Below are 23,344 nucleotides of genomic sequence, written 5' to 3'. Positions count from 1 at the left end.
ACGCCTCACAACGCGAGGAGTTGTAAGCTTGTAGGTCGGCTATTTTCTAATGTTTTGCCTCATATATTATGTGACAATTTGGCCAATGTTTGACCATTTTAGAATAGTTTGTTGATTACCGTTAACACTGTAATGGTAATTTTTTGTAGGTATTAAAAAGGTGTTAAAAGTCCTTAAATTGTCACTTCACTGTCATGGGGACCCTCCCACCCCCCAAAAAATCACGTGGGGACCCTCTGGGGGTCCCGACCCACAGGTTGAGAACCACTGGCCTATACAACCAACAGAAAGATAACGTGACCAAATAATCAAATATAGTAGCAAATCAGAAAATTGATATTCCAGGTCTATGATTTGCCGAGGCCGGTGTTGGCTGCAGGTGGGGTTATACATCAAAATTTGCATTTTAGATTTTTCTTATTGATTAGATTTTTAAAAATAAATCTGCAGAGAAATAATTGAAACATAGGCATGTACCCTCTGGAGTTGTTGATTCATGTGCACAGCGTGGAACATATAACAATATGCTAAAGGCTATATACTCAATAAAATGTGATGAATGAAAATAATCTTTTTCAATAATCATGATTATTGGTTTAAATGCACTGAACTTTACATCGACAGACCTCTGCTGTATAATTATGTGACCGGTTCACTGTTGATTGCCTCAAAAATATATTTAAATAGATCTATATATCCTGTAAATACACCTTATTAAACATAATTGCACCATCCACATGCTAGAATGACCACAGTGCAGTATTGGACTCATATTTCGTCTTGTAAATATGTCTGCCAGGTCTTTATATGCATGGAGCCAATAAAGTAGCCTACATATCACTTATAGGCATATAGCCTGCTGTCGTCGGATTTCTTGGTATTTTTATTCATTTCGTTTCGATTCATTATGTTTGTGATATGTGTAATGATGTGCTTGTGATATTGAGCTGTAGCAGTGGCTCCCCAAACCTTTTAGCTTGAGACCCAAAAGAGAAATTAGACGTTTGCCTGGGACCCAAACTAGTGAAAATAGCAGATCTACAAGCTCACAATGCGTTGCTTGTGAGCTTGTAGATCGGCTATATTTTCACTACTTATTTATTTTCCCATAATTAATGGATTTATCAAATTCATGGAATTCTCTTGAAAAACGTTTGAATTTGTTTTTAAAACAAATTGTGAATTTTGGGGGAATTTTTGGAAAAGCTTTTGAATGAATAAAACAAAAATAAAGGGGTATTTACTTGCGTGTTGCGACCCATACAAATTGGTCCACGACCGACATATGGGTCCCGACCCACTGTTTGGAAAACAGTGAGCTATAAGTCAATGTGTTGAAAATACTCGGGTTCTGATTGCATCAATGCATCTCCAATAAATATCTTACATTGGTCGACTATATATTCTTTTCTCATTTGAACATCTAGGATGTTTTTGTGCAGGTTATATCATTTTCTAATGTGTTATTTATTACATTTATGGCTTATATCTTCAGGAGAATGTTTCCGTCGGTGCGCGTCAAGGTGCGTAATCTGGACCCATGCCAGCAGTATTACATCGCCATGGATGTCATGCCTGTGGACTCCAAACGATACAGGTGTGCGTGTGTGCATGCTTGCATGCGTGTGTGTGCAGGTGTGTGCATGCTTGCTTGCGTGCGTGCGTGCGTGTGTGTGTGTGTGTGTGTGTGTGTGTGTGTGTGTGTGTGCATGTGCAGTAATGGAAAAACGTATAAGTATCAATCCTGCAACGTAGAAATAGCCTACTCTGTTACAAGTAAAAGTCCAGAATTCAAAATTTACTTGAGTAAGTATTGGCATCAAAATATACTTAAAGTACCAAAAGTAAAAGTACTCATTATGCAGAATATCCCATTGCACACATTTAATAATAGTAATACATTGTATTAAAATCTTTTGAAAATAGCAGATCTACAGCTATTTTCAAATGGCCGAAATGTATATAGGGCTGAAGTGGTTAATGTACCTATGTAAGTAAGTAGGCTACCTATGTAAGTAACTATAGTAACTAAAGTTTTCAAATAATTGTAGTGGAGTAAAAGTAAAAGTACTGAAAATTGTAAATACTGAAGAAAGTAAACATACCTCAAAATCTTACTTGAGTACAAGTACTTAGTTACTTTCCACCACTGTATACAGGTACGTGTACCACAGCTCCCAGTGGATGGTGGCAGGGAACACGGACCACTCGTGCATCTCCCCGCGGCTATACGTGCACGCGGACTCCCCGTGCGCGGGGGAGACGTGGATGCGACAGGTCATCAGCTTCGACAGGGTCAAACTCACCAACAACGAGATGGACGACAAGGGTCACGTATGTCAACCTTCATTGATTGATTGATTGATTGATTGATTGATTGATTGAATACTTTCAATTTAATTTCTGGTGATAGGCTTGGACTCAACATATTCAAACTTCAATCATCTTGTTTATATGCTTTTTTCTTTTATAAAAGATAAATTCAAATTGAGGAGTTTACCCTGTTAATATGACAATTTATGATAATAACAACCCTTTTTTTGATTGATATTGCACTTTTCACAAACAAACGTTAATAAAGTAGATGTTTTATTTTGGTCATTACAAGCAAATTAATACAAAGCCTTCATTTGTTATCATTGAAAATATAGACCAACAAGGTGTAGGTTGAAGCCTTAGCTTATTGTGCCTATATACCCTTTTAATAGGTGATTTACACAACATAAATAAATAAAACATTAAATACAATATAAGATTAATGAAAATGTCAAATAAAACTAGAATACAAAATCTATAATATTTTGAGAGTGTAAAATGGACCGCTTATGGGTCCATTTGTTCTCTGTCCATAGAGTGAAATTGATACTCAGGATTTCACGGTGTTTAAATGAAGTACTTGTGTAGGCAATCATTCTAGTTTAGAAGAGTTTAGTCACATGCTATGCTGCATACTTCAGAATTATTTTCAAATAAAACCTGAAACTAAATGCTATATAAGACAGACTACCTTTTTTTACAAAGCTGATGTAGGTAAAAAGAAAACAAAAAAATACATTTTGAATAGAGTTTCAGAGGGGTCAACATGCACTAAACACTATAAGCTAAGAGTTAGACCTCTAGTCCAGTGTTTCTCAAACTGTGTGGGTCAGTCGGTCCCCAAAGGATTTGGGGTCCCCAGATGATTAGCTTAATGTGCAACATTGCTTTCTCACTCAACAGTAATCAAACCAACATACAGCATAAGTGTACAGGGTATCTGCACATCTCTAAACTGACAATTTATGGACTTTTAAGACCTTTTTAATACCTCTGAAATGAAACAAAATAAAAATGACTGCGTCAAAAGTGATCAACAAACTATACAATAAAAATTGTCAAGCATTGGCCAAATTGCCAAATATTACCTAAGAAACAGGCAAAATCTTTGAAAATAGATGATCTACAAGCTTGCACATCGGCTATTTTCTCAATATTTATCTGTGTAACAGAGTTAAACAAAATGTAATGTCTCAACTCCTACAATTCCAGCTTGCCGGAGTGGGGGCCCAGTTCAAATATGATTATTTTGGGGGGGTCGCGGCCTGAAAAGGTTGAGAACCACTGCTCTAGTCAGCAGAAAAAGAAAAGGTTTTATCAGTGCAACACTGAGAAACTGCTGTGTTTCTGTTGCATGGTAGAATGAGCAACCAAACATCCTGAACACACACACTGTCCAGCCATTATAATTTGCAATGGAACGGATGAGTCCACTGTGAACAGATGTGAGGACAGCATCACCACAAAGAGCACCCAACAAGAAAAACATTGGCTTGCAGCATGAATTCCTCTTCAACTGCACCGTACAAATTCTTAGTCTTAATCCATTAATCCCGGGAACGCATCTGTGTCATTTTAAGATTTCTTTGGCTATTCAAAAATAGCAGATATACAAGTTCATAACGCGGCACAGAGTGCCGCTTGTAGATCTGCTATTTAAAAAAAAAAAACTTTTACATTTTTGAAAATCTTTGAATATATTTTTTAAAGCGAACATTTGTAACTCAAATCTTTGCTTCTGGGGGAGTCCCTGGAACAAAATATTTTGAGATGGGGGGTCCGCGGCCAAATACATATAATTTTGGGGGTCCTTGACATGAAGAGGTTTGAGAACCACTGTTAGGATTTAGAAGACATTTGTAGAATCCCCAGAAGCAAAGATTTGAGTAAAAAAAAATGTGCTTAAAAAATATTCAAAAGATTTGCACAAAGTTTCACAATAAAAAAAAAAGGAGATCTACAGCGCAGCACAGAGTGCCGCGCTGCAAGCTTGTAGATCTGCTATTTTTTAATAGCCAAAGAAATCTTAAAATGACACAGATGCTTTCCGGGTTTGAATGGGTTAATGTAACTCTGAAGAGTGTCTTGAGTTAAATCAACACTGAGGATTGTGCAATTTACTGCATTGTTTTGAGAAAACTGTTGTGGGGAGTAACTGTAATGTAATGATTTTAGGAGGTATGAAGATTGACTGCATTCTGTGTGAGCGTGATGATGATGAGTCTTAAAGTTGGCATCTCATTGTTTATTGTTTGCTTTAATGTGACAAAAGCACTTTGAGAAAACAACTAAGTGAGGGTTATTGTTATTATGTTTGTAAAATGAATACCGATTAAGAATGACGTTTTGCAACAGATCTGGTTCAAATACCGAACAAGATTGAGCAGATTAAGTTTGTATTCATCATTCTTATGACAGATGGCTAACATCATCTAATGTTAGTTGTGTGGTGATCACTAAGCCTTCTCACAAGCTCCAGTGAGCATTTGACCATATTCAATATTTTACATGTTACTACGCTGTTACAGTATATCGTTTCTAAAGGAACACTTCACCTATTTTCAACCTTATCATCACATAATACTCACTAATGCTCATTATAACACGGCACAATTTACGTCTACGCACTCTGTCTCAGTGGTGGGCTATGGACAGTTCATCATCAATGGGGATTCCAAGCTAATAACTACAGTCTTTCTCTTCCTTGAAAGTTTGTATGCTAAAATAGAAAGCCATTATTATTGCATTCATTTGAAAAAAAAGTTATTTGAAATTTGTTTTTCAAATCTGTACCGATGATGTCACTGGTAGGCAGGATTCTCAACTGGCCACAGCCCACCTCTCAGACGCAAAGCAAGTAGACAGAAATGGTGCCATCTTATAATGAACATTAGGATAAGGAAGGACCAAGATAGGTGGAAAATGGGTGAAGTGGTCCTTAAATATTTACTGAACTAAACGGAAGTCATCTTGCATAATATGGCTTTTTTCTAATACAACATGGTTGAGATATGAAGGTAAAGCTGTCCATTCTGTTGTACTGTATGATGGACCAGTAATGACTTCACTTGAATATTGTTGCTGTCGGGCAGAAACCATGTATCCACATTCAACTTTCCGGTATTTTTTTTTGTTTTGCTGTAAATTAATGACCTACTTCATCATACTAGAGAATCGCACAAAAGTAGTGAAAATAGCCGATACAAGCTCACAACGGTGTGACGCGTTGTGAGCTTGTAGATCAGCTATTTTCACCATTTCACAATGTTTTTAAAAGAATAATAAAAAAGGAATGGTTTTGGGTATACAGGGTTTTAACTCGACAGCAACGATATTAGATTTGGAGCAATTGCATGAATGAATGAATTGAACTTTCATTGAACATTTGAACATTCATTGTGATGAAGAAAGCATGACATGTTCATTGAAACTGGACCCAAATGTGACGCCTAAGGGTAAATTGAAAGACCCATGAGGGTCCAAATGGATACATATCCCTTCTGACCCTGACAGGTCAATTTGGGTCAGTTTGTGACTTCTCAAAAGTTATATTAACACCTACACATAGAAATGGACCCAAGCGGTCCTGTACGGTTCCAAAGGGATCCGTAACAATTATGGACACTTATGGGTCCCTTTATTACCCTTACAGTTCCTTTTTCGTTCCATTGCTACTCTGGCTGTAATCCATAACTTTTACATCCTGGGATTCGAACCCAAATGAGACCAATTTTCAACCGCTCTTTGGAGACAGAATCCCCGCTTGGCCAGGGGAGATATTTGGGCCTATGAGCTTCTGGCAGCACTTCTTGTCAACCAGTAGGTGTCCTATACCTGACACCAGGGTCGACAGTAAATATCCCAAAGGAAGAGTATAGGAGACCACCTCCAACCACTGCAGATGTACTAGTTCTATTGTACAGTATAAACCCATTCAATCCAGGAACGTTGTTTTATACATTGGGCTTTTCAAAAATAGCAGATATACAAGCTCGTACGAGCTTGTATATCTGCAATTGTTTTGAAAAATCGTGAAAGTTTGTGCAAATCTTTGAATATATATGTTTTTTAAAGTGAAAATGTTAAACTCAAATATTTGCTTCTGGGGATTCTACAAATGTCTTCTAAATCCTAACAGTAAAAAAAGGGAAAAAAACGTATGTTGCTATAATATCAGTGGTTTCATGTCAAGGACCCCCAAAATTATATGTATTTGTCCGCGGACCCCCCCCCCCCCCCCCCATCTCAAAATATTTTGTTCCAGGGACCCCCAGAAGCAAATATTTGAGTTAAAAATGTATAAATATATTCAAAGATTTGCACACATTTTCACGATTTGTTTTAAAAAAAAAATAGCCAAAGAAATTGAAAGTGACACGGATGCTTTCCCGGATTGAATAGTTAAAACAATATGTTGTTCATTACAATAAGTACCGGAATACGGCTTTAAATCAACACTCAGTAGTGTGTACAGTATACCTCAGGGTGGGAATAACACCATGTCATTCTCTCTCCATTCAGGTCATCCTTCAGTCCATGCACAAGTACAAGCCACGGGTTCACGTCATCCGCCACGACCCTCGCATGGACCTGTCCCAGATCCAGTCCCTGCCGGCCGAGGGGGTCCACAGCTTCTCCTTCCCAGAGACAGAGTTCACCACCGTCACCGCCTATCAGAACCAACAGGTAAAGCCTGATTTATACCAATAATATAATAGATGAGACACAGGATAATTTAAACAATTCCGGTTCCTTAACGATTCCTTTAAACGGTCCGATTCCTTAAAGGGCAAGACCTCTTTGGTAGAGGTTTAACTTAAAGTTGATTTTGCTATTTGAATATCCGGGGTTTCTTTCTAATACAAATGGCAAAATCAACAGGAAGTTAACATTTTTATTAAAAAAACACCAACAGCTTTGTTCGTGTTTGTTTATGTGCTAAAAGAGTGACTTTGAGAGCTGTTTCAGCATACAATGTAAGTCAATGAGGAGCATATTTTGAATTTCTGGAGCAATTTTTTTTAATTTCTTGTCCACCTTTGGAGTTACACCATGGCAAGGTAACTACACAACCCAAACCTCTACCAAAGTGGTCTTGCCCTTTAAGTGTTCCCTTTAATGAGTCCTATATTTAAAAAAAGAAAATGTATATCATTTTGGCCTTCATTTTAATTTTTGATAAACACAAATTCAATCATACATACAGTATTGCATACATATTATTGTAGTGGTTCTCAAAGTGAGGTCCAGGGACCCTCTGGGTTACTTGAGGGGGTTCCAACTGGACCCTTACTGGTCTGTAACTCAGAGTGTACAAATGGACCCCTACGGGTCCATTTGGTTCCATTTGTACACTCTGAGTTATGGTGGTCCTTGAAATTAAAAAGTTTGAGAACCACCAGTATTGTAATTGTATAGCAGACGTGAAGTCCACATACCAGCTCTGACAGTGTGGTAAAACGGTTCTGGAAACGGTTCCAAATGTGATGGAACCGATTCCGGTTCCTCAATGTTGGATCTGGTTCCTCCAGTTCAGGATCCCAACACTAGTAAAGCCTGATTTACACATACCGATAATAGCCGATCTACAAGCTGAGACGAGAGACACCGTTATACGACAGAGTATGAACTAAGCATAACCGTCCACAGTGAAGCTGTGATGGTTAGATACAGGCAGACTTACACAGTAAAACCCTATTTTTAATGTAACACTTACAGATCCATTTGGGTCCACTTTTACACTCTCCAAGTTAAACTAACAGATTTTACTGTGTAGATATAAACACTGGCACACGCTAACACACGCTAAACAAAAATGGTGTTTAATAGCACTAAAAGTGGATCTTTGGCTAAAGGTGCTCATTTAGGGTTACAGGTCTGATTGGGCAATTTTTTACTTCATGTGGGCTGAATCAGTTGTGCCCACACTAACTCACTGATGCGTTTGTGCATGCTGCGTTTGCACGCGTGCACATTGCATTAATTCATTAATCTTCTCTCGTGTGTCACTGCTATAACTATAACGTTTGACTTTACATTTTTTATTCTTCTGAAGAAGATTAGTAATACTACTACCAGTATTAACTTGTCATAGGTCATAGGCTGCATGAAACTTGTGATGAGAATAAAATACAGCTGTACTGTAGAATACCTTTGACAAATGGTGCTATATAGAACCATTAGAGGTGTCTAAATTAAGGAGAAGAACAATTACAGAACCTCTAAAGAACCATTTAGGGGCTGAACAGGTTCTTTGTATGGCAGAAGTTCTATATAGCACCTCAACCACCCCAAAGACCCACCGAAGAAATACTCTACTGAATAACCACCATTTTTGTGTGTGTAGTATGTCATGACTTGTTCAAGTCTAACTAACGAGGTTTGTTGTGCCTCTGGTTAGTTGCTGGTATGTATTTGTTTTTGTTACCCCAAAATAAAAACGATTAATAATAGCTGTAACAGAGTTTCTAATTTCACATTGTGAAGTGCTCTCCATCCAGAAAGCTGATCTCCGGTGGTTTTCAGCAACTTAATGGTGCAAAGCCTCCAACACTCTCTCAGTGTATTTATTTTATGATGATGATTCTGTCACTAAACACGGACTGGTGTGACCTCACGTTGGAGGGGGAAAAAAAGGTTTTAATCTCCAGCTCGTGAAAGTGTTGAGGGTGACTTCGCTGTGGTCTCGGCTAAATCGTAAATTACGTTTGGCCTGACCAAGATCTCTCTGCTGGTTGCTGAGGTTTCAGAAAGAGAGCGAAGCAGAGAGTGGAGAGAGAGTGAGAGAGAAAGTGAGTGAGTGCGAGAGAGCGTGTGTGTGTGTGTGTGTACGGGGTAGCTGACCCCACTGTTGGCAGCCATTGCTTCAGTAACAGAGCCCTCTCGAGGGACTGGCAGCTCTTTTCATCAGGGTCCGGTTTACGACCAGTGAACGTATTATTACTGAAACGCAGTAACGGCCTGTGACTCGGGCTGACTGCGGGACTCCACGGCCATTAAAGCACCATATAAAAGTCGGAGGCCCGAGCCCCAGCTCCAAGAACCCTGTTTGACATGGCTGCCCGCCCTGGGTGCTGCTGGGAGATGTAGTCCCCGAGGGAGAGGTCTGCTGCCCCACGCGCTCCCATAAAGCTGAGCTCATTGTTAGCTTTACAGGTCACTGGTTGACAAGCTCTTTCTAAAGCCATGTCTGTCCCTCTCTCTCTCCTTCCCTCTCCCCCTGGCCAGATAACCAAGCTGAAGATCGACAGGAACCCGTTCGCCAAGGGCTTCAGAGACCCGGGGAGGAATAGGTACATAGAACCAGGCCTCGGTGCACTTCAACACTTCTCACACTACAGTGAAAGACCCCGAAGGGATTTAAGATTCAAGTCGGGGAAATTTGATCAGCCATAAAACCTTCAACTGAGGCTGAACTGCGTGGTGCATAATTTCACACTTCTCAGAAGCAATGTTTTACATTTTTAATTACTGACATTTTATTTGGGTGGTGTGTGTGTGTGTGTGTGTGTGTGTGTGTGTGTGTGTGTGTGTGTGTGTGTGTGTGTGTGTGTGTGTGTGTGTGTGTGTGTGTGTGTGTGTGTGTGTGTGTGTGTGTGTGTGTGTAGGGGGGTATTAGATGGACTGTTGGAATCGTACCCATGGAGAAGTCCTCTCAGCTTGGACTTTAAGCCGTTCACCCTGCAGCTTCAAGGTACTGTGCTGCAACTCCCGCTGGTTAGAGGACAAAGTAGTGGTTCACATCTTTGTGATTAAAGGTTGTTTCGTCTCTCCACAGCGACCCCGGGTTCACCGACCAGCATCACCTCCTCTCTGAAGGGTTTTCTCCCCATCTCCTCTCCTTCGCCTCCTCACCCGTTCTCCCTCTCATCGCTCTCTTGCCAGGACGCCGGTCTGCACGCCCTCGGCCTCCCACTCTACGGCAAAACCTCCGCCATCTCCCCCCTGACCAGCAGAGTCTACTCCTCCTCCTTGTTGGGAGCAGACAGATTGAGGAGCTTACCTCCCCTCTCCCCGCTGACTGACCTCTCGTTTCTATCGGCGCTGCCGGGAAAGAAAGGCCCCCAGTGCAGGGGCCCGTGTCTCCAGGGGCCTGCGGGGACCTCCCCGTGCCTCATCCCCCTGCAGGGCCCCCTCGGCCCTCGGGGGCCCAGTTCATCCCTCCTCCCTCATCTCGCCGAGGCGGCCGGCCCGTACTGTCTGTATCGCTACGCCCTCCCCCTGAGCCCCCACCTCGCGGCGCTGTCCCGTCACGCGAAGCTAGTGGAGGACACCGCGGACTGTCTCCTCCGCCCGCCTCCGTGGCACCCGACCACCAACCACTGCCTCTGACAGCTCAACCACACTGCCAGGGTCCCTCCGGTATGCTTGAACTCACCAGTACCCGCAGCCAAAACTAATGTCCCCACTCACAATGAAACAAATGACTGATTGCCTCTGAACGGAACTAAAGCCAGCTCAGAGGAGTCCGTTGCTGGTGATGAGCAGAGAGCTGTGAGAGTGGGGATACATGTTGTTTTGAAAAAACCCTGTGAGGACATGTGTTGGGCTGAACAAACGCTTAGACCAATCCGGATGCCTTGTTGTTAGCAACTCCTCTCCACTAAGCGCCCGCATGAGCGAAGCCAACAGGCTTACGAGTGAAAAGAAATGAACAAATGGACACGTGGAGCCTCTCTCCAGCTTCACAGACCAACAGCCCTTTTGCCATTTCACAGGATGTGAAGGCGTTAACCAAAGAACACCAGCTATACGATCTGAGGTATGTGATGACAAGAGACATTATGAATCGGAGCATTGTCGATATAGACTCACCGCTGGTGTCAAGAAAGCTATTTTTTATATTTTTTTAACTCTTTGTTCAGTTGATACGATGCTAATCAAAGGGATGAGTTCTTTTACATGCATATTTTGTAATGAAAAGTGAAAGAGAAGACATTTTTACATGATGAATTCATATTAATATACTGTACATTGTATTTCTAAGTAAAGAAACAAAACAATACTATGTGCATTGTTGTATCAGACAAAGTTATTTTTAAAGTTGTTCATCCATGTACTGATGAAACAACTTCTGTGTACCTCAGGGAATCCTGGACCTTACACTTAATTCCTAATTCCTATTATATGGTCAGTGTGAATTCACATACTGTACAATGGATTGTTTTATTGAGTAGAGCTTGAGCCATAATGGAATGGAGCCATTATCAATTTTAAAACTGTTCAATCAATATAGCTGCTTTTTTTACAGTGTGGCTTTGCCAGAGACTAGCCGTCTATGAGAGGGTTGGTGAGTGTGTGTGTGTGTGTGTGTGTGTGTGTGTGTGTGTGTGTGTGTGTGTGTGTGTGTGTGTGTGTGTGTGTGTGTGTGTGTGTCCGTCTGTCTGTCTGTCTGTGTGTTTGTCCGAAGCTAAGCTAAGCTCGCAAACTGCTGGACCAATCAGCACCAAATTCCTAATGCACACTGCCAGTAGGTCACAGAAGTACCTCCACTAATTTTTTTTTCACATATGTTTTATATCTTATCTTAATTATTTAACTTTAATTCTATAATCAAAGTCAATGGGGCTCAGATTGGACTGAACCCTTGCCCGACTTTGGAGTAATGCATCATAGATACGTCATAGATGACTGACACTGCAGGCACAAAGTCCAAATACACACACACGCGCACACACACACACACACACACACGTTCATATGTGGGTCTTGAGATCCACATGATTCAATTTCTGTTTTAAAGTTCTTGCCGCTGAAAAGAACACAACATTCTCCACCTACATTGCGTCAATACATCTGCCGATATTTAAGTTTCCATTGAACCAGAAAGAATCACAGACTGTGCTCAGAACAGAAAACACAAATGAAGACACTTGCGTATCTAATGACGTTAGACCCGGCAGATTAAACAGCAAACAGCAGAAGAAAAAAAGAAAGAAAGTTTGAAGCCTCACGTCGGCCCATATATAGACTGACCAGCCGGTGAACCGTGGTGGGTTCTGGTGCCGCGTGCCTCAGGTTGTACGGGCCTGACAGAGCCCTGAACTCAGCTCAGCCCCGGTGTCAGGGCTGGCCACCACTCTCTGATAACATGAGCTCATCAGGTCTGTATGATGTGAGGGCGAGCAGCCCCGTCTGCCAGGATCCACACAGCCCCTTTCCATTACTACATTTTATTTCCAATAATGGGACTAATCAGAGACGCATGGAGGTGAAATGGTTACGCTACGCAGGCCTTTATTGAGCACAGCCCCCCAAAAACAGTAACTGGGAGTCGGTATATATATACGGTACATGTGTGTCTACTAATGTGGGCTACAGTGGCGCTATATGTCCAGGAGTCATCGTTGTGACACTGTTGTAGGATCAACAGCACGTTAAGTGATGTCTTAAAAGGCCCATTGTTTTTCAGCATACCGTGAACATGCAGATCAGGTCTAGAAAGTCCCCCAGGGTTGTCTTTAACCACTTAAACCCTATATACTAAGTTGACCGGAGTCCCCCAGGGGTCTATACTACCCCCCCCTTCCTCTTTGTTCCTCCTCTACACCAAATATCTCCGCTGAAAATAGCCCTGAACTTGTAGCTCATAGAGCTTGATCATTCTGGGGAGAATGTTCGCCCCAGGACTGGGGACTCTAGGGTTCATGTGGTTAAACTTGAGAAGAGATAGCAAGGGAGGGAGGAGGGAGAGGGAGCGAGAGAGAGAGAATCCGAGTTCTGTGGTGTCACTGTGACCAAAGGACGGAGGTTCCACCACATGAGCGCCATGTGAAAATCTCTCACTCCCAGAGGCTCTGTACAAACGTGTTTTTCTGTCCGTACGCCACCACGCCCGTAACAGACGCTGATGTGATAATTTCTGCCTTCAGCTCTGATTCACAAACCCCATTGCCTCCCCCCCAACCCCCACCCTTGGCCTCCGCGGCGCTACAAAACAGCGGTTTGGGGCAAAAGCGGAGGGAAATGGCCCGTTTCCCGACAAACGGTCGAAACCAAACAGCAATTTACTTGTCACGGCCGAGCGTGGCGGTGAGCTAACGCGCAGTGGACATGGAAATAGCAGGAAGGAGCTAATTGAGGGACTCAGACGTGGGGTATGGAGCTGGGGTGTGTGTGTGTGTGTGTGTGTGGGGGGGGGAGGGGGGTGGCCGGTGTTTCACCCAGAGGTCAGGTGTGGTGGTATCAAACAGCCGCGTCTTTGTCTGTAGACAGACGTAAACCATGCTGGTTACTTGATACTGTCTGTCATCTCCGCATTGGGACGATGTGGGGCGGCCATTTAAAGACAGAAAAGAAGAAAAACTCCCAACTAATTCCTGATCTTTCAATTATACAAATTGCTTTCATACCAGCAGGAGCCGTGGCGCTGTGCACCTGCTGCTAACACCTCTACATGAACCGGTATGAAATGTAGCTTCAGATTAGATCTGAACACCTGTCAGCATTGAACGCTGCCTGCTGGGCCGTCTGCTACGTAGTAAATAACAATGATCTGCTTTTCATTCAGAGCTTCCGCTTTCTAGAAACACACACACACACACACACACACACACACACACACACACACACACACACACACACACACACACACACACACACACACACACACACACACACACACACTACAAAGACAGCCTTTGTAGAGCAAACTAAAACATTGATAATTGCATTTTAGAAAGAATGTATGAAGCACAAGCTAATGTATTCAAGGAAGTTACTTCAACAAGCTGTAACTGTGAGGTTTTCAAAGCTCTGATTTGCTTTACTTTAAATGTCAAACGCAAAGAAATGTTAAAACACCATGCTATCGTCCTATTTGTTGACCGTTTCCCGGACAGGGTGACAGCGGCCATAGACGTAACCTTTTAGCGACCTGTCAGCGATTAACCATACCGGCTTATTTCCCAGATTTGTTAATTTGGTTGATAACGTGTCAACATAATCCCGAAGGCTGCGGTGGTTGGAATAACAGGGAAACAGCGCTGATTTGACTTTATAATAACAGCGACAGTGGGAAGTCCTGGGGCCGTGGCAAAGTGATTGACAGCTTGTAAAGGGAGGGGGAATCCGACCCTGAAGTCATTTGTTTCCAATCATAGGAAATGGCATCCCGAAACTGGAGAGCTGGGATGTTTAAATATACTCTATCTTCATTAGATTAACACACACATACACACACACGCGCACACAGACAAACATATACACGCACACGTTATCTCTTCATGGAATTTAGAGTGCCCCCACATACACACAGACTTCCATGTTAAATTGTATTTAAATTATACATACGTACACGGTACACATGCAGTTGCAGTCCCAAATACACGCGCACACACACACACACACACACACACACACACACACACACACACACACACACACACACACACACACACACACACACACACACACACACACACACACACACACACTTAGTTCTTAATGGAAGTTTGGGTGCAACACATGCCCCCCCCCACACACACACATTAAATTGTAATGAAAGTGCCACGGCCGTACACAAGCACACACATTCACCACATTTACACATACGCATACACATACACATGTAGTCTCACTCACATGCGTGCAAACAGCCGAAACACACAGCCTGCACTCATGCACACACACACACACACACGCACGCATAGGCGTGTGTACTCACACACACTCACACACACACACACAGACACACAGTCCTTTTGCCTGAACCAAGCTCCATGCCCTGCAGGCCTGCCTGTGTTTGACTCTGCTCTCTTGTGGAGGTTTCTACTGAACGCTATTTTCTCTGCAAACTCAATAAAAGCTGGTTATTTATCAGCGCAGATTATGGGACGTGACTGAGCCCAGCTGTAAAGTTGAAAATGAAACCAGCTGTGGCTTAAATTGAATTACACTGGGCCAGTAATGTGAAAAGCAAGGGCCGTTTAACAGCTTATTATAGCAGTCTTACTGATGGCTGCCCAATCAAACACCAAACGTCCACTGTCCCATCAAACCCCTACCCCCCCCCCCCCCCCCTCCTCTGGGAAAAAACGTGCAGCTCCATTCCAGTGTTCCTTGTCCTGTCCTCTCCTACTTTTTTCCGAATTTGTTAAGCTCCACTCCGCACCATTTTCTGGCTCTCCCACCCTAAGGCGTTGTTGGAAGCAGTTATGACCAGTTCAAATTTTATTGAACTAACCGCAGTTGGTGGGTTGGTGGGGGGGTGCGTGCTTAAAGCTTTCCTCTGCAACTTGTGCATTATTATCACTGCTGAGACATTTAAAACGGACAAATTCCAGTTTGACATGAAGATCTCTCCCATGCTAAGTAAAGAGAGATCAGATCAGATCAGAGTCCGACAACATCAGGGGTGCAACGCTTAATCAAACTATCCATTCATCGATAGTCAGCAACAATTTAATCGATTATATTAAAAAAAGAATCATATGATGAAATAAAATAATCAATAAGTAATCAAGCATGTCATTATAGTCAAAAAGTTTCCAAAAATATTAAAACTTTGCACTTGTAGATCATCTATCTTCACAAGCATAAAATAGGGAGGTTAATGGTGGTGGTTAATCGACTTGTTGATATATAAGAAATATATAGTATATTAAAAAAGTGCTTCTCAATTATTCGATTACTCGAAAAGTAATCGATAGAATAATCGCAAAGACAATAATCGATAGTTTCAGCCCTCATTAGACTAGTTCAGACAATTCTGCCCTCTTCTCAACGTCTGCCAGTGACCACTGGATCGCACCCTGACTTTCCTACCACCGTGAACACATCCTCTGCAGTGTATGTGGAGACTTCAAAAGCGAGGTGTAAATGGGAGGCCCCCAAGACGCTGACATCCTCTCCTGTTGTCACCAGGAGTCCCAGAAGCACTACATCAGTCAGCCGATGACAGACACCAGAGAACCTCCTGGAAGTTGAGAGCGCTGTGTGTTTTCTCGTGTCTATGTGTTTGTGCGTACTCTGTGGTGTGTGTTAACGAGTGTGTGGTGTGTGTGGGGTCGTGTGTGTGTGTGTGTGTGTGTGTGTGTGTGTGTGTGTGTGTGTGGGGGTCAGCAGGGGATCTGGACAGGCATGTGTACTCTGGAAGGCCTCGGCCTTCAAGGAGCAGAGGTTAGGTGAGTCTTCCACAAACAGCTTTAACATGTGGCACCTGGCCCCTGTGTGTGTGTGTGTGTGTGTGTGTGTGTGTGTGTGTGTGTGTGTGTGTGTGTGTGTGTGTGTGTGTGTGTGTGTGTGTGTGTGTGTTTTCCACAAGTTTCCTGCATTAGGGCCCCTGTTGTCACACCATTCATCAGACAACGTGTTAATGACCCAAACAGCTTTCACGCTGTCGTACACACCTCTCACTTCTTCTTATTTACGTTTTTTCCAGCTCGTTCCTGGTCAAAGGTCACAGACACACTAATCACAGAAGCTAATTAGTTATAGACTACTGTGGCCTTCATGACATCTTCCTCTGAATCACGGAACTACTACTATTAAAAATAATAATTAAAGCTGCAATCGTTAAGTTTTATGATCTACCTGGGATTCGTCCCTGGGACTCCCCGAGTGGGAAACCAAACTTCTACCGCTCTTCCAAGACGGGATCACTGCTTGGCCAGGGAGATGTTGCGCTATGAACTTCCGGCAGTACAACTTGTCAACAAGGACCTACATTTCTCAATGGAAGAGTAGGGAGACTACCTCAAACCACTGCAGATGTACTAGTTACAGTATATTGTATTAACATACTCTACCATACAGACTTGTTAAAATAACCTTTTATCCTATATTCAAATTGGTTAATGGGAGGGCCGGCAGGCCGGTGGGCTCAGTAACGAAAAAAACAACAACGATACCCCCATATATAGGCATGTCACTATGACTCAGGCATAACCATAAACAAACCCAATACCCCCATGTATACAGTAGGCATATATGGACGGCCACGTCACTATGACTCAGACATAACCATAAACAAACCTGATAAACTCATATACAGGAATATATGGAGACCCGGTTGTCCAGAGCCACAGATCTGACCGCTATGACCATATAGGACGTGCAATAACCCCACGTTTGCAACTACTTTTGCCTGCGCACTTCACCGGGTATGGTCTAGTGGGTATAAACGGGACAAGGACTGACAGATACAGAGATCTCCATATATGGGCACAAAAGGGACACAGACAGACAGGTACAACGGGTACTCAGACAAAGCCTCTATGACTCAGACATAATGGACGGATCGGTGGTGCGATGTAGGTGTGAGGGCCGAACCTCTAGTTTATTAAAATACGCTCTTGATTGGAACTTCAAATAATAAACATACTTTCCATTTACAGTGCCTTTCACACACAGAATGTAGCTCAAATTCTTAACACTTCTAAGATCAAATGACAACATGAAAACACTGTTGGCTGAGCAAATACTGTGTCATCAACCACATTATGTCCCCGGTTCGATTCTGGCTGGAGAACTGTGATCATGGATGTCAAATTCTTGCCTCTCTACACTATCTGAATAAAAGTACAGGAGCTTAAAGGCTGTTAACAACACAAAGGTAACCTGTGGAATTGGAGAAATTCCTGTATTTCAACAGATGTCCACATGACGTTGAAGGCATTCAGCAGGACATTGATCAAATTCAATTAACTGCAGTTAAGCAGAGAGAGAGAGAGAGAGAGAGAGAGAGAGAGAGAGAGAGAGAGAGAGAGAGAGAGAGAGAGAGAGAGAGAGAGAGAGAGAGTCTGAGTGTATGGGGGGGCTGGAGAAGCCTGTCAGCACTTAGCTTCAGACCAACAAACACAACACACACTCTGACCCCAGCTGTCCATCACACACACACACACACACACACACACACACACACACACACACACACACACACACACACACACACACACACACACACACACACACACACACACACACACACACACACACACACACACACACACACACACACACACACACACACACACACACACACACACACAGTCAACCCCCAAACCAAAGTCCTCTAATTCCTTTTCCAGTCTGATGGACCTAAGGGGATCCCACAGGTGTGTGTGTGCACGAGCATGCACGAGCATGCACATGTGTGTGTGTGTGTGTGTGTGTGTGTGTGTGTGTGTGTGTGTGTGTGTGTGTGTAAATAGTTGCACTGAGTGGCTGGCATTTTCACTCAGGTCAGAGATGAAACACTGCTTTACATTATAGCTGAGAGAGAGAGAGAGGGAGACCGAAAGAGCATTGGCTCTGTTTAATAATAACAGATAAATCAAGCTCTTTTGGAACCAGAGCTGTGAGATATTCTCTTTTCCTCTGACAGAAGGATGGATGGTTTTCGCCTTGTCTCACTTCCTGTCTGCGATATAGACTATCATTCCCGAGCGAGATACAGTAGACCGAGGGAGATAGAGAGAGAGAGGGTCAAATTAGGAAAGAGATAAAAAGACAGAAAAAATGCTTCTTGGCTGTTGTATCGGATGGCAGATGAAGGGAGGGGGTGAGGGGGTTGGAGGTAAAGGGAGAGGGGAGTGATTTAGTGCCGTTCATGTACCCTCCTCGCCTCTCATCCCTGCCCCGCGTCTTTCATGTCTCAACCCAGGGTCGACCTGCCTGCTGCCCCAGATGGTGCTGTCTGTCTGGGCTGCCCTGCACAGGATGTGCCCCTCTCCTCCCCAGAAACATAGACCTGCTCGCTTAATTGATTTCAGGGGGAAGACCCGCTTTCTCTTACACACACACACACACACTTGCACCCGGCCTGCCAACAGCCCCATGCCCCCAGTGCACACACACACCCACGCGGCCGGCACTGTGCGCTGTCAACGCTAATTCAATTAGGGACGCAGGGCTGTGACTAACTGCAGAGTGGTAGAGTGTTTTACCATATGCACCCCACACACACACACACAGCACGCACACACGCACAAAGGCAAACACACACACACACACACACACACACACACACACACACACACACACACACACAGGCAGAATTACCTCTGTCATTTCCATTGGTACAATAATAACGAAGTGCCGGGGTATAAATCCTCTTCATGGACCTTACTCTCTTCCTCTTCCTCTCTCCATCCCTGTCCACTCGTCCGTCAGGAGTGTCAGCGGTCTTGTCATCATCTGGGGAATGACACCGACCTCATTACCTCCGCGGCCACACATACGTTCACTATGTTTGACACACAGGCACGGCACTTTGCAAGTTCTGCTAACTACTATAGCATAATTATCAAAGTTACAGAGAAAACAGAACAAATTATATAATTACCTACCCTTAAGGTCAAACACAGCATGTTGTGTGCACAGAGATGTGGAGATTAGCAGGGTAGAAACCAGGTTTACAATGGTTATCTTAACAATCCAAACTGGGTCCATCACCCAAGGTACCCAAAACAACCCAAAGGTAAAACCCCCGAAGACATTCCGGTATACAGTAGCTTTGTTTACTTTTGGGTTGTTTTGGGTAAACTGTACTGGCATATGTTGGATACTATAGGGGTATTTTGCATACTTTTGGGTATCTTCTTTTGAGTTTTTCAGGTGTCTGTTTTCCCAGCTGAATGTGCAAAGAGGACTGGAATATTTACCTGGAACTTAATTACAGGTGCTTAGAGACAAAGCTTTAGACAAAAGGCACTGGTGTGGCATCTCTGTGTGCATATTTTCAAAAAACAAATCACTGAATAAAATGACACCCTGTAGGTCATCGGTCTTGCGCAGCCAGACGATGACAGATCTCTGACTACTTATACTTCTGGTGACATCTAATATCAATATACTCTGGGCTAAAACTGTGTGGAAACAATTCAGATTGATATGATTGGTTTCCAAAGCAGTAGACGGATAGGTCTGTTAGCGGCCAATCTTGCTGCTGTTTTAACTACATTGATCAACCTGTGGTTTGGAACCGGTTCCTCTAAAGGATTTCGCTGCATACTTTTGACACAATGCATAGGAGGCAAACAAAACATACTGTGTGTACATATCAAACAAACTGACTGCATAATTTATATACAAAATACGTGATTTTCACAACCGTTGTAAGCCACTGTCATGTGACAGAGTATATTTAGGCTCAAGTCTGAAAGAGAATGGACGGACAGACAGAAAGACAGACAGACCGAAAGACAGACAGGCGGACGAACGGCTCCCATAAAGAGGAGGAAATAGGACTACATGTCTCCATGTTCATGGCTCGTTATACAGTAGGAGGTACTGAGAAGAGGGCGAGGTGAGGCCAGGGTCAGTTGGAGGTCGGAGGGGAGGTCGCCAGGGTGAGGTGAAGGGTGAGGGTGGCGAGGAGATCAGGTGTGTGTCTGTGTGTGTGTGTGTGTGTGTGTGTGTGTGTGTGTGTGTGTAAGACAGTGGTTCTGAGGGAGCGAGGCGGGTAACTGTATAAATCTTGATGGGGAAAAGCGATGGATAGGGCCAGCTGTAACGGTGTGTGTGTGTGTGTGTGTGTGTGTGTGTGTGTGTGTGTGTGTGTGTGTGAGAGGCAGTAAAACAGATTAAAAACAGCGTTAACACATCTGACAGGAAGTAATGGTCAAGAGGTGAGTGGAAACTGGGCAAAGCCTTAGGCTGGAACGATTAGACACACACATGCACGCACACGCACACACACGCATGTGCACATGGACGCACACTCACAGCAGCAGCAACAGATGGAGATGGGGAAAGCCCTGGGCAGCAACGATTGGTCACACATGCTCATCGATACCCGAGCAGAACCAATCAGCTCAGCTTCCTGTGTTTGACCTGACCCCTCACACACGGTAATTGAATATTTCACAGGGAGGGTCGAGGAGTGAGCGAGGACACTGTGTGGAACCCGGCCAATGGGAGAGCGCTTTACTCAGTGAAATACCAGCTCTGACTAATGGGTTTTCACCGACTCACCGCTCAGTGTGTACATACCACCGTGTCCTGTCTGTCTGTCTGTCTGTCTGAGATGGAAAACCCCCCACTTTGATGCAATCAGAGAAAGCGAACACGGAGATGAGAGAGAAATAGAGCACATGCAGGCAAGAGGCAGAAAGAGATGAGAGACAAGAGAGGAGAGGAGCTCAGGGTTCAGACCTCCGGCTCAGAGGAATCTTGCCTGTCGACAAACAGCATCCCACTGGAAACCAGAACATGGAGTGATGACGGCACTGGAAGGAGAAAGCCATCGGATATCAACAACTTACACACACTCCCATACGCACGCACCCACACACACAGGTTCCCTAGAGCGCGTCTCAAACGGGCGCTGACTCCTGCACATCTGGAGGAAGCATCCACATACATTATGTGAAGACACACCAGCTTCTACCAAATTTTAAGAAGAGATGAAAATAAATAACTAAATTCGCCAAAGAGAGCCGGTAACATCTGACAACGGGACACAAGGAATCCTAATTTAAAGGTGATTTAAGACCCTGGTTCCTGGATGAAATGACTGACAGCTGTAGGTTCAGAGAGGTCACTGGAAAAATGGGAAGTGCTCTGGGTCAATCTGCTGTCCACTTGGTAGAGCACACACATACACACACACGATGACCTAAAGACCAGCCACTCATCAAACTGTCTTTGGTAATGTGCATAATGGAGACTTGCGTCCGTCTGTCAGGGACACTGATGATAATGACGGCGTGTGTGAAGGTAGATGAGTGTGTGCCTGATGGTGATTGGATGAGACACCGCTTTTGTGGGGTCACAGGCAGCTGTGTGTCACTGGTAGCATTCCAGAGGCTACAGCGAAGGGCTGGGGGTCTCAGATGTGTGTGTGTGTGTGTGTGTGTGTACATTTGTGTGCACATAAGCTACACCTGTAATGGCTCCCAGCTGAGTCCCATGCTGGGCGTGTGTCTGACTGTGTGTGTGCGTGTGTGTGTGTGTGTGTGTGTGTGTGTGTGTGTGTGTGTGTGTGTGTGTGTGTGTGTGTGTGTGTGTGTGTGTGTGTGTGTGTGTGTGTGTGTGTGTATGTGTGTGTAATGAGGCACTGGCATGCGAGCGGCAGAGGGCCGGTTCCTCTGCAGGTGAGACCTTTGACCTTTCATCTGTTCCCTGTTGGGAGAAACGCAGGAGGAGGGGTCAGATGGGAAAAGGAGGAAGACAGAAGCGGAGGTGAACACGTCCCGCAAAATGACCGAAATACTGAAATCAGCACGACGTGACAAGAACGCAGACAACCAAGGAAATGTTAAAAACTCTTTTAATCAACTTCTTCTTCCTCACGTACAGTACACAGAGTATTGCAGAATAAATAAGTTAAATAGGTCAATGTTGACTGTAAATTCATTCAGCTGTGTTGGGCCACTGCAGCAAAGAAAATGGCTACCACTGCTGGCGGAAATAAAATCTGTTTATCCCAGTTCTCAACCGGAGCGTAAACAAGGGCTAACATTCACAACGAGCCCTTTAAGTGCAGCACATATCAAAAATAGCCCCCTTTCTACCGCAGGAACTTTCCCCCGTTCGTAGGAACTTTCCCTGAAATTCAGAAGCTTTCCATCTTTTTTCGACCGCAGGAACCCAGCTCCGTTTTTTAAACGTGGCTTAACAAAAACACCAACCTAGGAAACATCACATTTAGGTAGACGCAGTTGTTTTCTTGCAATGGGTTTCTATGGAGAGCAAATGCTTAAAATATAGTTTTGTCTTTGAATTACGATTTCGTTTTTTTGGCAGCAGATCGTGTTTATGACCAGGTGAGAGAATGAGTTTTATAATGTCCCAACTGAAAAACAGCTGATTCAAATCATGTACCGATGACGAGGTACAAGCGCTACAAGCTAAATTATATCAAAGAATCTGTATCCTGAATGAATTCCGTGTCTTGCCTTTAATGCACGTGTCAAGTCCAATTACAGAGAAGATCCTTATAATTCCTTCATGCTGTGGCACCAGTTCTGCTGACGAACCATGTCCAAAGCTTTTATTTTTTAATCTCCAAATCTACAAATTCAATAAACGTTTGGTTTAATGGTTGAGTGGTCCTGGTGGGGACACAAAGTGAACATGTAGGACA

General features: G+C 43.6%; 1 protein-coding gene across 1 annotated transcript; it reads left to right on the top strand.

Moving 5' to 3' along the window:
* Positions 1-1,495: 1,495 nt before the first annotated feature.
* On the top strand, positions 1,496-10,647 carry tbx22 (T-box transcription factor 22; the record flags this gene model as incomplete). The annotated part of the gene is made up of 6 exons (XM_084041324.1): positions 1,496-1,597; positions 2,160-2,334; positions 6,838-7,002; positions 9,544-9,608; positions 9,924-10,009; positions 10,094-10,647. Exons 1-6 carry the CDS (start codon positions 1,500-1,502, stop codon positions 10,645-10,647), a joined length of 1,143 nt encoding a protein of 380 aa, XP_083897450.1. The 5' UTR covers positions 1,496-1,499.
* Between the last annotated feature and the right edge of the window lie 12,697 nt (positions 10,648-23,344).

The sequence above is a fragment of the Gymnoscopelus microlampas genome, assembly GCF_963454915.1.
Source record: "Gymnoscopelus microlampas genome assembly, chromosome: 18".
Taxonomy (NCBI): Eukaryota; Metazoa; Chordata; class Actinopteri; order Myctophiformes; family Myctophidae; genus Gymnoscopelus; species Gymnoscopelus microlampas.
Note: the sequence above shows the minus strand (reverse complement) of the source record. Positions and strands in the feature narration are given on the sequence as shown.